This window comes from Lepidochelys olivacea, assembly GCF_965140295.1.
Source record: "Lepidochelys olivacea isolate rLepOli2 genome assembly, chromosome: 2".
Lineage (NCBI taxonomy): Eukaryota > Metazoa > Chordata > Testudines > Cheloniidae > Lepidochelys > Lepidochelys olivacea.
In genome coordinates this window covers 235,988,438-236,004,025 of record NC_140412.1, presented here as the reverse complement: position 1 = coordinate 236,004,025, position 15,588 = coordinate 235,988,438, and the positions used below count along the sequence as shown (strand labels likewise).

The window sequence follows — 15,588 nt, the reverse complement described above, 5'->3', positions numbered from 1 at the left end:
CTCTGTAGAAGCTGCTTTCATAAACCGTTGGGGAAAACCAAGAGTCACTTCCTAAGGGAGATGATCTTCCATTACTGAGCAGAGAGGAAATAAAGATCCTTAAGGATTCCTTTCATCTCCTCAGTTCTTTCAACAACCATTCTGCCTGGTTCAGCCACATGCTGGTCCACCCCAGTGAATGAACTCTCCACAAAGAAGCTTTCCAGTCAAGAGTTGCACTGTTTGACATTTCTTGCCTAGTCACATCCAACCTTAATTGTTGAACCACCACACTCCCTACCTCTGATATTGCAGCAGACATGGACTCTGGTATCCTAGCTTAGGACTTGTTTGTGGGCAGCTTTTTTGGGCAGTGAGTCCTTGCCTCTTCCATCCTGATCTCTCTAAAATAAAATCTAGAAAGCCGTGAAAGGAGGCTGGGAGCAAGGAACAGTCTGGGTCTGCGATGGCTTCACCACATCCCAGATTACAAATGATGCTAAGAGTGTCGTTGTTTTTTCAAAAAGTTGTTGGTTTAAATGTAGTAGCTGCAGGAATCCAGACAGGATGTTGGAAATGAAGTTGGCAAGGTACCTTGAAAACACCATCACATGTGCAAGGGTTGAGTGATCTAAAGACAGATAATTCTCTTGCTTACCCTTGCCAATGTAAGGAGCCAGTTTTACTTGAATATTTTCCAGGGTGTCCATACTAGCCAAGTTGTGCAGTAAGGAGAACTGAAAGGCAGACTGATATTGTGACATTTTCTATTGTAATAGATTTGAGGAGTTAGGCACGTCCTAAATAGTGCACCTACTAACGTGTGCTGGGTGTTTATCATCAAGTCAGATAAGCTCATTCTGTTTAGACCCACGCTGCTGCGATCCAGCAGTTTCAGGGCACCAAATTCAGTTCAGTTTCTCCAGCATTCAGATGTTTTGAAGTCTTAACAGAAATGGGGAAACTAGGCATAGGATATGGGTTGGGATTGCCAGAGAGCACAGAGATTAAGTGGTTAGATTAAGTCAGTGTTTCTCAAACTTTTTATGCTGGGGACCTCCTTTGGTCTTAAGAAGAAAAAATCGTGACCCCTCCCCCAAAGCTTCAAAAGGTAGGGGGCTGAAGCTGACCGAGGCGCCCCCTCTGGGCGTCACGGCTCCAAGGTTGAGAAACACTGCATTAAGCTGATAGTCAATGCCACCCAAGTAGAGTGTCTCTTAGTTACAGTATAAAAAACCAGCACTGCTCAGTAATAACTGTGACAAAGGCTCTTTTGTCCTAGCACATAGCCAATAAATGGAGAAAGATACGATAGAACCAAAATGTGACCTTCCATTATTTATTTGTTCCTACTAAACTTTCCCAAAAGCAAGCAAAACTTTCTAACGTACCCCAATCTGGAATAGCCTGAGAAAATGGATGAGATTTGCAATGTACCATAAAAGCCAAGAGATTTGGGTTGGATCAGTGATGGAAGTGAGCTCCAGAGTTGGGGGTTCCCCACTAAAAATATTATTCATTCTTTCAGGTCTTAGTCGTACAACTCTAGGGTCAGCCAGTTCAAGTGCCTCCATTGACCTCCCTTATCAGATAAAGAAAGCAATTAAGGCAGTTTCTAAGGTAACCAAGACCCTAACCAAAACTGGCATAGCTCAGAACAAACAGCCTGAATTGCACTGAAAACCAAATGTGAACCTTTGCAGAGTGGAGCACGGGTATAATGCTCTGTGGAACACATGAAATAAGCTGGCAACTGTATTAGTTTGGGTTTCAGTAAATGAGAAGTGTAGCTGCAAGTAGAACTAGAACACAAAGTGGTAATTTAGTGAAAATGTGACAAACGCATGGGTCACTTTGGCAACGGTCTGCATCCACAAAGATCTGTTAAAGCTTTCTAGTCAGCTGAAAATGTGGTGGTGATGGTTGGGGAGGATGTGGGGAGAGCCATCATTTATTAATTACAATTCACTACACTGTCTCTATTTTTGTTCCATTTTATTGAATATAATGTTGTAATACCTGAATGTGAACAGTAATGGATCAGTAGTATTTATGGAGTATTATTGTCATATATATTAAAGTTGTACCAGAGGCCCCAGTCAGGATCAGGGTCCCGTTGTGCTAGTGCTGTACAAATACACATAAAGACATGGTCCTTTCCCAAAAGAGCTTTTTATCTGAGAAGGCAGGTGACATGTAAAACAAGTGGGAGGCAGATAAATCCAACACAAAATTTTATATACTTCTCTCTCCCTAATATATTGTTGGAGAGATTGGGCATCAGCTGTCCTCATCTGCTTCCCATCTCGCCTTTATTTATTGGCTGGTTTCTTATTTGCATCATGGCAATGACTGGTCTTGAGGAAGTGTGTGGTAGCCTTATGGATCAGTTCAGCAAGGGCATTCCGTGCGTTAAGGGGCAGTGTGAGAGGAGATGTAAGAAGCTGACAAATGGGCAGGCAAGGCTGGTATCATTGTAAAGGTGCCAAGGGGCAACATGATGAAGCAGAGAAGAGTATAATGAACATTCTAATCTGTTTCATTTTTACTAGTGCTAAGTAGCAACAGAAACTTACTTTTAGAAGTGTAGTACTTTCTGCATGTCTGTGTTGTTATGAATGGTGTAATACAACTGAAACAGTACATGCTAAAAAATGTTGCAGCATGTATGGTGAACGTAAAAATGCTTTTAAAAATTGAGAAGCACTTCTTGTACATTTTTTTTTTTAAGGATTGAGATCATTGCCTTGATATCATACAAAATCCATTTAATATTAATCTTTTCCAGCTGTTTTATGACTCAGCTGTACATGCCACATGAGGGATTTCCAGTTCTTCACAAATTGATACCAATTTTACAATTGGTAATCTATCAGTATTGTGTTTACTATATCCTATATTAAACTGTTCCCTCTCATAGTTTGGACCCATACTTTTATAGCCTTGGAAAACGAGAATCCAAATATTTAAAGTCTCAAACATTTTTTTGTTTTGTTTGGTTTTTTGTTCAGTGAATTGGGTAGAAACTAGATAAATACAGATTGCCATTACACAATTTTATGCTGCAGTCCTTTTGGGTGATCATAGTTCAAAACATGTTGAACTGTTACAGGAAGCGAGTGCTGTAATAATGACTTTTAACACTAGTTGTTCTCTGGGACAGTGTTTTTGCTGAAATACTGAACAGTCTGTATTGTACAAAAAAGCAAAGGTATACACTTGGCTATTCTCAAAATTAGCCTAATTGATACAATTGTTATAGTATATCTGCTTTTTAGAGATAGACATGTGATCCTTACTAGCTCAATCCTTTTTAAAGTTAAATTTTTGTGTTGAGGTTTTTAAAGCTTCCACAGACTCATTGGTAACTTCTGTGCTGTAATGACAATGTATTGTGATACAGCATTTCTGTATAATCTGCACCACAATGAGGTGTGTTGTAGCTAGAGGGACCTTTCCCTGGTCTATATTGTACCACTGCATATTATAAACTTTCAGGCAAAAAAAATAATTAATTTGGAGTAAAGTTTGGGATGAAAAGCTGTCATTCCAGGAAAACAAAATTAATAGAAGAAAGATGTAGTTTTTTTGTTTTTAATGGAAGCAGCCTGGAAATTTGGAACTAAGGCTCCACTTAAACATATTACACAGGTAAGATTACCAAATAACTTTTAGCTTTGCCTTCACTAGTTCACCTCATTCTGAATGAGGCCATGTCAGCCAAGCAAAGTAAATTCCTAAGCCAAGCTGCTTTAAAAAAAAAAAAAAAAAAAAAAGAGAGAGAGAAAGTTAATAGACTTTTGAAGGGGTTGGAATGGGATTTGTTTTTTTCTTTAATTTTCTTTGGCAGGCTGGGAAGAGACTCCTCGTATTTCTTAATGTCTTTTTGCCTTAAATTTTCCAGAAAAGTTCTACTTCATGACATGTAAGCCCATGTCAGATTCCAAATTGGTAGAAGTTTGGTGAAGTCATGGAGTAGATAAAATCAGCCTTAATATAGAATAGGAGGTTGACCTTAACTGTGGAGTTGCTACTGAATCTCCATATTGACTTTATAACGTGATTCTAGACAGGAAATTGACTATGTAAAAAAGGGAACTACTTATTCAACTTCTCCTTCATATTTTCAAGTTATAGCTGCGTACTTCACTGACGCAACTCTATTTTTAGTTAATATTGAAAAGTCAATGCAAGTATGAGAGAAGGAGCATCATCATCATCCAATTTGTTACCTAAGCTATTCTAAGTGTAGAAACATTGATCATATTACAGATCGACAAAGCTTGATTTAGATTTCAGGTGGAGTTTGCAGGATATGCGGTTAGGAAATACTTAAGACTTAAAGTGAACTAATTTTACGATGAGTCATTGATAGACAAAAAATGTGGAACCTCTCCAATTTTAGATGAATTGCACTTTTGCTGTACAGCTTTGCTTTTTGGTATATTTTCTTGAATCAAATAATGCCATGTGACTGCTGCTGTGTGACTTATCAAGGAAGTAAGATGAGATTTGTTTGTTTAAATATACACCTTACCAAGGTTTTCAGTAATTAATGTCTAATTTTAAAAAGTGCTAAACATTCAGCTACCATGAACATCAGACCACTTATTTAGGTGCCTAAGCATGGGTTTGTGAGCCTAACAAGGCACTCATTTTTTTAAAACCTTGTCCATACGTGTTTTCTTCCATTTGGTAAATTTTACATTTTAATTGTATTTTGTTTTTGTTTGGCAGGATGAAGAAAATGGAAATAGAGGAGGTATGCATTTTCATTTTTTTATTTTAGTATTCCTTATTTATCATTCATCAGTGTAACGGGTGTAATGGCTATTTAAGATCTCTGACTTAAAAATTAAGTGTGAGACAGTGCAAGTGTTTTTATTGATCCTCACACGGCTTTGGAGCAGAAGTCCATTAAGCACAAGAGGCGATGTATTCTATCACCCCTAACTCTTTTTAACTTGAAAAGCAGTGTATTATGTAAGTATAGTGGCTATGCTATGAAGTATACTATATAAACTTCATGGAATAACTGTAATACTGTAGCTCTCATATGAGTACTATGTGAGAAACCAACTGGCTTAGCTTTTTAATGCTTAGGCCATGATCCTTCATTATGATCCACACAGATGCAGTCCTGTTGACTTCAGTAGCACTCCACGGAGGTACAGTATACAAATCACAATGCAGGACTGGAGCCTGATTCTGTATACAAACCATTTTCTCTGTATATTGTGGGCAAGTAATAACTTTATGGTTTCTGATCAGTTTGTTCTGGTGAAAGCAAGCCAGCACTTGGAGAAGTCAGAATATAAACCCAGTGCATAACATTGGCTGGAATTGAAATAAGCTGAAACTTACCCACAAATGTGGCATGTAAATTTTAGAAAAATAGCTGCCTATAAACCTAACTATATGCCCCTCAGAATTTTAACAGCATTAATTTGTCTTCTCATCAGCTCTAGTATTCTGCCAGTCTCATTTTTCATTTCCTCTGAAATAAGACCTGTTGAACATAGTTTAGAGAGATTCAAGAAAATAAATGTATATGTAAAAGATTGTACACTACACTTAAATTAGAGGAAAAAACCTTTTATCCATTTGTTTTTCTGCCAGTTTCCATTTTTTCCAGCCTTGTGTATAATTTTTTGCTCCCCCTTTATTTAATTGCAAATATTAACTTATTTTAGAAACCAGAGCAACATCCTGCTTAATTTAATTTTCCCTTTGGCACTTACTGTTGTCTATTCCCTGCTCCCTTCTTCCTCTGTTTTCTTTTTCCTTCTTTACAGTGATAAGTGGTTTTGATCTGTGTGAAGAATTTGGCTTGCAAATTAAGGGGGCCTAATCAGGCTTTCTTTGCTCACCTATAACTCCAATTGATTACTGAGGGATTTTAGGGAATGCAAAATATTTGATTGGGCCCAAAGCAAGTGACTGAACATAACATCAAGTGTTTGGATCAGCATTGAGTTTAATGTACAAATGCGGCTCTCTGAAGATGGGCACATTCCAATACAGATCTCTCTGGAGAGAAGCATGCTTTTTTAAAGAGAGTTAAAAAGACATGATCTCAAATTGGTATTTTGTGTGTTTGATGTGTGTCTGTGGTGCCTCAGGAGCAGACTAGGGAAGGAACTGTGAATCTCCTTGGATCTCCTTTTCTTCTACTGGTCGAGAAGATTATTTCCTTCCTCCACCCCCTTACCCCCCGCCAGCTCAGCTGCATTGGCTAACATGTTATGGGCTGGAGCCAAGCCTGTGCTCAGTCTCTGAGCATCTATTCCGTGCCAACCAGTGCCAGAAAGGAAGTAACAGCCATATGGAGACTGTTTTTTCTCATCTGTGCTAGGATACACTGGACACGCAGCCTGCAGAGGAGAGTACCACCCCATTACTCCCTTGGCACAGGCGTACACAGCAAGGAACATCCTTGCCTTTGGTGCTGAAAGGAGTCAGTCCTGTGCATGGAACAAGTACAGAATATACAATAACAAATGAACCACCACCCTGAAACTAAATGCATTTGTTATTGACAAAGTGCTACAGCACTCCCCCATGTGGTCATAGGGATAACCTGATCAGCTAGAGGCTTAGATCAATATTTATTTACCTCAAATTTTGTTCATCCAAATAGTCTGAGATCTATTTCTCAGTAGCCTGTACCTAATGATTCAGAGGGAAGGCAACAGTCCCAAAATTTACTCAGCCCATTGTATAATGTGGTACAAGGTGGGGACAAGATTCGTTTCCTGAAAGGATTGGTTAACAGTTTACACTAAAGTCATCAGATTATTTATTACAGCAACTTAATATGTACTAGGTGCCTTGCAATACACATCAAAGACATGAACCCTGCATTGGGAAGATATGTAATATTAGAGATAGTGTAACAAGGAGTAGTAAGATGGAGTTGATAGAGAAGAAAAGGGTTAGCATCAGTAAGATAACATGGTTCCTCACAAGAACCAGCGTACAGCATAGTGAAGATTTGTGTGTGTGTGTAAGGAATAAAAACACCTGCAGGTCTCACTGGGTAATTTCTTGTTAACTGCACGGATGAAATGGGCTCCTAAGAAAGGACTTGAATCAGGATAGGGAAGTGGCTTTATAGAGACACTCAGGGAGGTTCTATGTAGCCAGGGACCATGGCTTTTTTGGGAAATGGTTTTGTGTGACAACTGGATGGATTGGATATCGGAGCTGGCATTGTAGAGACTAGTAAAATAAAGACAAGATTGGAAGGACTGTGGGACGTTATTGACATGATCAGATCAACTGGCAAAAGCGTGTGTTCTTAGCTATCCACTTTGCATGGATTATAGGGTGGTGATGTGGGAATCAGAGTGGGTGGATACAGTAATGAAGAAGGAAAACAATGAAAGCATGCACAAGAAGTTTGAACTGAAATAAAAGGTTGGTTATAAAGAATTAGTGGAAGAAGCAATGGCAAGATCTGGACTGTCTGGATGTATGGGGTAAAGGGGAGGCCTTGATGAAGATCCATAAATTATGTGCATAGCTTTTATTAAGAGTGGGTGGGTGGGGGGGAACAGTGCTTTTGAGAGAAGATGTGTAGTGGAAGAAGCCTGTGTACTCATGAAATTTTCTCAGGAAGCATTCAGCAGTGCAGAAAACGAGGAATCAAATACTTGGGGTGAACCAAAACAAAGGTTCAAGATCAGTGGGATGGCCTTTGGGAGAGAACGGCAAAGGAATCAAAACTGAAGGGGAGGGATTTGACTACAGAGTCAGAAGCGAGGAAGGGAAGTGAAAATTGGTCATGAATGGTGATTTGATGATCACAGAAGCAGTACGGGCAGAGTGCGTGGCATTAAATATGATTGTTTGAGGTCACGGTTATTTTTTAGCAAAAGTCAGGCAGATTGTAGGCAATAAACAAAAATCCAAGGAAGCCCACAACCTGTCCATGGTGGGGCTGACCGCCTGGCGGGAGGCTGAAGCCTGAGTCCCACTGCTTGTAGGGATAGGTGTGTATGTGCTTATAGCCCAGAGCTTTGCTGCCTGGGGTGGGGGTGGAGGGGCGCTGACAACCTGGAGCCCTGCCACTGCAGGGCAGTCTGACAGCTCAAGGCAAGGAAGTTACGGAGGTACATTAAAGTCACGGAATCCATGACCTCTGTGACGAAATCATATCCTTCAATATAAGTGGTGGTCGAGGCGGGGAGAAGAACGCAGATGTGGAAAGATTAGAGGAGGGGCAGTATTAGCTGAAGATAAAGTTAAGGTGAATAGCCAGGCTTGCTTGGTATTTTATCTTAATATGTGATAGTGTTCATGTTCATACAGTGTTGCTAGAACATCCTTTAGTACCCTAAACAGTATAAGGCAGGACACTTGGTCCAAACAGCAGAAGTGTTGTTACTATTTCAGCATATTCTACACTGATATGACCTTAGACTTCAAGAAAAGCAAAAGGCACAGCACATTTTAGAGATCATCCTCGATTGTATTTGGGTTTTTTTGGATGGGATAGTTGAGATTAAGATGTTGGATCTGCTTTCACCCAGGGTGCTCTGAAGTCTTGCTGCAAGAAAACTCAAGGCAGCCTGGAGGTGGACAAGCAGGTGGGTGCAGTTGCCAGAGCGAAAAAGGCTTCTGCAGTGGTGCCGAAGCAGTTTCAATTTTATGTTACCTGTTCCCAAAATAGGAGAAGACCTAGCATGCAGGGGCCCAAATCAAGACGCCTACACCCATACACTGTTTATAATTGAATGAATTAAACAGTTTCATTTAATGTCTTAAAGTAGAAATTAGTAGCAAGTTTCTGTTAGGCAAGCTTTAAGCACGAAACTCATGTTAGTTTAGTAAAATTATGATGTGCCGAAATGAAGGTGTGCTTACATAGGCCTTTGTCATCGTAAATAAATGGCCTACCTAAGAAAGCAGGTAATTGAACATGGGAAGTTACCAGAAGTTGCTTTTGCACGTGCAAATTGATGTATGTCTGAATGGTGGTAGGCTATCCCATCTGGGGATCACTCAGATTTGTTGTTTTATGGAACAGAGTTATTGGGAAATATGTAACACAAAGGAGCCATCTAGTGGCAACTTCATTAAATAGGTTTAAGCTTAAGGAAGGGTTTTTTGTTTTATATTAAGGCAGTATCACTTATGACTTTGCAGTAACGTGCTTGCTTATTTTTCCTTTAGCATGTTTAGATTGCTTGGCAAGATAAGTTAGCAGAGTAATTTATAAAATACTTTTTCCAGAATTGGTGTTTTTAGGTTTCATGAGTATCATCAAAGACTCGAAAGGGATTAGGGGAGCAGCGTAATTAACACTTTTTTTTGGTTGGGGTGGGGACAGGAAAAGTTAGTACAAAAACTTAGTGCAGAGTTTATGTAGGTAGAGTACAGTATCACTGATTTGGAGAGAAATCTTTTTAAAACTGAAATTGATTAGGGTTAAATATTTTCTGCATAAAGATTTGACTTGTAGTTTTCTTAATTTAAAGGGTTAATTGTAAATATGAACTTTTTTTGAAGCATTCAGGTAGCATTTTCACTTGAAGCTTAACTTGATCAAAAATTAACCTAATGCTATATAGGGGGTCCCCAGTATACATCGGGGTTGCCTTCTTGAAAAGGGCAATGGATACATGGGGTCCCTGGTATACGTCTTCCCCCTTATCTGTCGTTTCGCGTATCCATCACTCCTCAATAGGGGAATGTGTTCTGATTCACATTGGTCCCGATCCACATATCCATCACGTCACCTAAGCACCCACAGAAAAGTCACGCAAAAGGTGAAGCAATGGATATGCAGATCGGGACTGACATAAATTGGAACATGTTCCCCTATTGATGAGTGAAGGAGATGCAAAACGATGGGTTAAGGGGAGACTTATACTAGGGACCCCCTTTAGTAGCTTTTGTTTCACTTATGCGAAGTGGATGGGCACTGTGCAAAACTGTCACATTGATTGGTGGAATATTTTTTTGAATGGAGGTCCTCCAGGTATTCACATTTTTTTCTCCATTGTCAGGTCCCATCATCTTTTTATAAATAAAATAACTTCACCTTCCTGATACAGATGACGTATTGGGAACCTCAGAATACACAGATGACTTATTGGGAACCTCAGAATAGTAGAAATTTAGGGCTGGAAGGGACTTTGAGAAGTCAACTCCAGCCCCCTGCTTTGTGGCAGGACCAAGTAAACCTTGACCATCCCTGAGAGGTGTTTGTCTAACCAATTCTTAAAAACCTCCAATGATGGGGCTTCCATAACCTCCCTTGGAAGCCTCTTGCTGTGCTTAACTACTGCTATAGCTTTTCTAAATATGTGCCTAATCTCCCTGGCTGCAGATTAAGCCCATTCCTTCTAGTCCTAGTTTGAGTGGACAGCTGTCCTCTTCATAACACCCCTTAACATATTTGAAGACTGTTACCATGTGCCCTCTCTGTTATCTTTTCTCAAGACAAAATGTGTCCAATTTTTTAATCTTTCCTCATCAGTCAGGTTTTCTAAGATGTTTGTCATTTCTGTTGCTCTCCTTTGGACATTCTCTAGTTTTTCCACATCTTTTCTAAAGTGTGGCACTCAGAATTGGACATACTAGAGCTGAGGCCTCACCAGGGCTTAATAGATCAGGACAATTATTTCCCATGTCTTACATACCACACTTCTATTAATACACACAAGAATATTAGGCAGTTGCAAAAAACACTTAAATTGTTTGCTCATATTCAATTTATCATCCACTGTTACCGCCCAGATCCTTTTCAGTGAAGTATTTTGTGCTTATCTTTATTGAATTTCATCTTGTTGATTTCAAACCAATTCTCCAATTTGTCAAGGTAATTTTGAGTTCTAATCTGTCTTCTAAAGTGTTAGCAACCCCTCCCAGTTTTTTGTCATCTGCAGATTATAAGCATATTCTCCTCTCTAAAATCCAAATAATTAATGAAAATACTGAATTGTACCAGACCCAGGACTTCCCACTAGATATGCCCTCCCAGTTTGACTTTGAGTACCATCTTCCAACCAGTTGTGCACCCACCTTTTCAACTACACATTTCCCTAATTTTCTTATGAGGTGCTCATGTGGGACTCGGTCAAAAGCCTTACTAAAATCAAGGTACATCACATCTTCTGCTTTTCCCCCATCCATTAAGCCAGTAATTCTGTCAAATAATTTGGTTAGGGCTCTAATACACATCTGGTGATTGCCATTGTTTAGTTAGCAACATGTTTTGTTGAGGATAGAGATAGGATGAGACAGAATGGCAGCTACTGTGTCAGATCATGCCCTGGTCTTCAAGAAATTCTTTTCAGAGTAGCAGTCGTGTTAGTCTGTGTCCGCAAAAAGAAAAGGAGTACTTGTGGCACTTTAGAGACTAATAAATTTATTTGAGCATAAGCTTTTGTGAGCTACAGCTCACTTCATCGGATGCATGCAGTGGAAAATACAGTGGGGAGATTTATATACACAAAGAACATGAAACGATGGGTGTTACCATACACACTGTAACAAGAGTGATCAGGTAAGGTGAGGTATTACCAGCAGGAGAGCCGGGGGGGAGGGAGGGGGAGAGACCTTTTGTAGTGATAATCAAGGTGGACCATTTCCAGCAGTTGACAAGAACCTATCCTTGCAACAAAGCCCGTTGCCAACTGTGTCCACATATCTATTCAGGGGACACCATCATAGGGCCTAATCACATCAGCCACACTATCAGAGGCTCACTCACCCGCACATCTGCCAATGTGATATATAGAATCATAGAATATCAGGGTTGGAAGGGACCCCAGAAGGTCATCTAGTCCAACCCCCTGCTCGAAGCAGGACCAATTCCCAGTTAAATCATCCCAGCCAGGGCTTTGTCAAGCCTGACCTTAAAAACCTCTAAGGAAGGAGATTCTACCACCTCCCTAGGTAACGCATTCCAGTGTTTCACCACCCTCTTAGTGAAAAAGTTTTTCCTAATATGCAATCTAAACCTCCCCCACTGCAACTTGAGACCATTACTCCTCGTTCTGTCATCTGCTACCATTGAGAACAGTCTAGAGCCATCCTCTTTGGAACCCCCTTTCAGGTAGTTGAAAGCAGCTATCAAATCCCCCCTCATTCTTCTCTTCTGCAGGCTAAACAATCCCAGCTCCCTCAGCCTCTCCTCATAAGTCATGTGTTCTAGACCCCTAATCATTTTTGTTGCCCTTCGCTGGACTCTCTCCAATTTACCCACATCCTTCTTGTAGTGTGGGGCCCAAAACTGGACACAGTACTCCAGATGAGGCCTCACCAATGTCGAATAGAGGGGAACGATCACGTCCCTTGATCTGCTCGCTATGCCCATACTTATACATCCCAAAATGTCATTGGCCTTCTTGGCAACAAGGGCACACTGCTGACTCATATCCAGCTTCTCGTCCACTGTCACCCCTAGGTCCTTTTCCGCAGAACTGCTGCCTAGCCATTCGGTCCCTAGTCTGTAGCGGTGCATTGGATTCTTCCATCCTAAGTGCAGGACCCTGCACTTATCCTTATTGAACCTCATCAGATTTCTTTTGGCCCAATCCTCCAATTTGTCTAGGTCCCTCTGTATCCTATCCCTCCCCTCCAGCGTATCTACCACTCCTCCCAGTTTAGTATCATCTGCAAATTTGCTGAGTGCGCAATCCACACCATCCTCCAGATCATTTATGAAGATATTGAACAAAACCGGCCCCAGGACCGACCCTTGGGGCACTCCACTTGATACCGGCTGCCAACTAGACATGGAGCCATTGATCACTACCTGTTGAGCCCGACAATCTAGCCAGCTTTCTACCCACCTTATAGTGCATTCATCCAGCCCATACTTCCTTAACTTGCTGACAAGAATACTGTGGGAGACCATGTCAAATGCTTTGCTAAAGTCAAGAAACAATACATCCACTGCTTTCCCTTCATCTACAGAACCAGTAATCTCATCATAAAAGGCGATTAGATTAGTCAGGCATGACCTTCCCTTGGTGAATCCATGCTGGCTGTTCCTGATCACTTTCCTCTCATGCAAGTGCATCAGGATTGATTCTTTGAGGACCTGCTCCATGATTTTTCCAGGGACTGAGGTGAGGCTGACTGGCCTGTAGTTCCCAGGATCCTCCTTCTTCCCTTTTTTAAAGATTGGCACTACATTAGCCTTTTTCCAGTCGTCCGGGACTTCCCCGGTTCGCCACGAGTTTTCAAAGATAATGGCCAATGGCTCTGCAATCACAGCCGCCAATTCCTTCAGCACTCTCGGATGCAACTCGTCTGGCCCCATGGACTTGTGCACGTCCAGCTTTTCTAAATAGTCCCTAACCACCTCTATCTCCACAGAGGGCTGGCCATCTCTTCCCCATTTTGTGATGTCCAGCGCAGCAGTCTGGGAGCTGACCTTGTTAGTGAAAACAGAGGCAAAAAAAGCATTGAGTACATTAGCTTTTTCCACATCCTCTGTCACTAGGTTGCCTCCCTCATTCAGTAAGGGGCCCACACTTTCCTTGGCTTTCTTCTTGTTGCCAACATACCTGAAAAAACCCTTCTTGTTACTCTTGACATCTCTTGCTAGCTGCAGCTCCAGGTGCGATTTGGCCCTCCTGATTTCATTCCTACATGCCCGAGCAATATTTTTATACTCTTCCCTGTTCATATGTCCAACCTTCCACTTCTTGTAAGCTTTTTTATGTTTAAGATCTGCTAGGATTTCACCATTAAGCCAAGCTGGTCGCCTGCCATATTTACTATTCTTTCGACTCATCAGGATGGTTTGTCCCTGTAACCTCAACAGGGATTCCTTGAAATACAGCCAGCTCTCCTGGACTCCTTTCCCCTTCAAGTTAGTCCCCCAGGGGATCCTGGCCATCCGTTCCCTGAGGGAGTCGAAGTCTGCTTTCCTGAAGTCCAGGGTCCGTATCCTGCTGCTTACCTTTCTTCCCTGCGTCAGGATCCTGAACTCAACCAACTCATGGTCACTGCCTCCCAGATTCCCATCCACTTTTGCTTCCCCCACTAATTCTACCCGGTTTGTGAGCAGCAGGTGAAGAAAAGCGCCCCCCCTAGTTGGCTCCTCTAGCACTTGCGCCAGGAAATTGTCCCCTACGCTTTCCAAAAACTTCCTGGATTGTCTATGCACCGCTGTATTGCTCTCCCAGCAGATATCAGGAAAATTAAAGTCACCCATGAGAATCAGGGCATGCGATCTAGTAGCTTCCGTGAGCTGCCGGAAGAAAGCCTTATCTACCTCATCCCCCTGGTCCGGTGGTCTATAGCAGACTCCCACCACTACATCACTCTTGTTGCACACACTTCTAAACTTAATCCAGAGACACTCAGGTTTTTCTACAGTTTCGTACCAGAGCTCTGAGCAGTCATACTGCTCCCTTACATACAGTGCTACTCCCCCACCTTTTCTGCCCTGCCTGTCCTTCCTGAACAGTTTATAACCATCCATGACAGTACTCCAGTCATGTGAGTTATCCCACCAAGTCTCTGTTATTCCAATCACGTCATAGTTCCTTGACATCACCAGGACCTCCAGTTCTCCCTGCTTGTTTCCAAGGCTTTGTGCATTTGTATATAAGCACTTGAGATAACCTGTTGATCGCCCCTCATTCCCAGTATGAGGGAGGAGCCCTCCCATCACGTGATATGCCATCATGTGCCAGCAATGCCCCTCTGCCATGTACATTGGCCAAACTGGACAGTCTCTACGTAAAAGAATAAATGGACACAAATCAGATGTCAAGAATTATAACATTCAAAAACCAGTCGGAGAACACTTGAATCTCTTTAATTACTCGATTACAGATCTAAAAGTGGCAAATCTTCAAGAACAGACTCCAATGAGACACTGCTGAATTGGAATTAATTTGCAAACTGGATACAATTAATTTAGGCTTAAATAAAGACTGGGAGTGGATGGGTCATTACACAAAGTAAAACTATATCCCTATATTTATTTCCCGCCCACGGTTCCTCAGACGTTCTTGTTAACTGCTGGAAATGGCCCACCTTGATTATCACTACAAAAGGTTTTTTTCTCTCCTCCTCCCCTCTCTCACCTCCCCTTCCCCCATCCTGCTGATAATAGCTCACCTTACCTGATCACTCTTGTAGCATCCGATAAAATGAGCTGTAGCCCACGAAAGCTTATGCTCAAATAAATTTGTTAGTCTCTAAGGTGCCACAAGTACTCCTTTTCTTTTTGAAGAAATGCTTTGTTTGGTTCAGGATAACTTTGGACTTTCACAAAATTACCATTCCATTCTTAAAGATGTTACCCATTACAACACAAATGTCCCCGAAATGCCAAATCCATTCCCCATGTTAGGCCTCTCTTTCAAATGGAGGGAACATTCCTGTGAATGTATTCATCTCAAAAAGCCTTCCACGTACCCCACTAGAAAACAGAAGTAGTAGTCATAAACCATACTGTCCGTTGGCTAATGATTGTGCATAAGAATTTATAGATTTTTAAAGACAAAAAGAACCATTAGATTATCTAATCTGATTATCTAATCTGAACCTGTATAACACAGGACATACAATTTTCCTGCTCCAGAGTGCCCAGTAACTTATGTTTGGCTAAAGCCTGTTTTCTAGAAAGGTAAC

General features: G+C 41.3%; 1 protein-coding gene across 3 annotated transcripts in view; it reads left to right on the top strand.

Annotated features, from left to right (window-relative positions):
• Positions 1-15,588, top strand: part of ARHGAP21 (Rho GTPase activating protein 21) — a 195,561-nt gene that overhangs the window by 80,327 nt on the left and 99,646 nt on the right. For all 3 annotated transcript variants that reach the window (XM_084621857.1, XM_084621856.1, XM_084621858.1), the window contains one exon: positions 4,717-4,741. In XM_084621857.1, the coding sequence (XP_084477983.1) occupies positions 4,717-4,741 (25 nt within the window). The remainder of the gene's footprint in view (positions 1-4,716; positions 4,742-15,588) is intronic.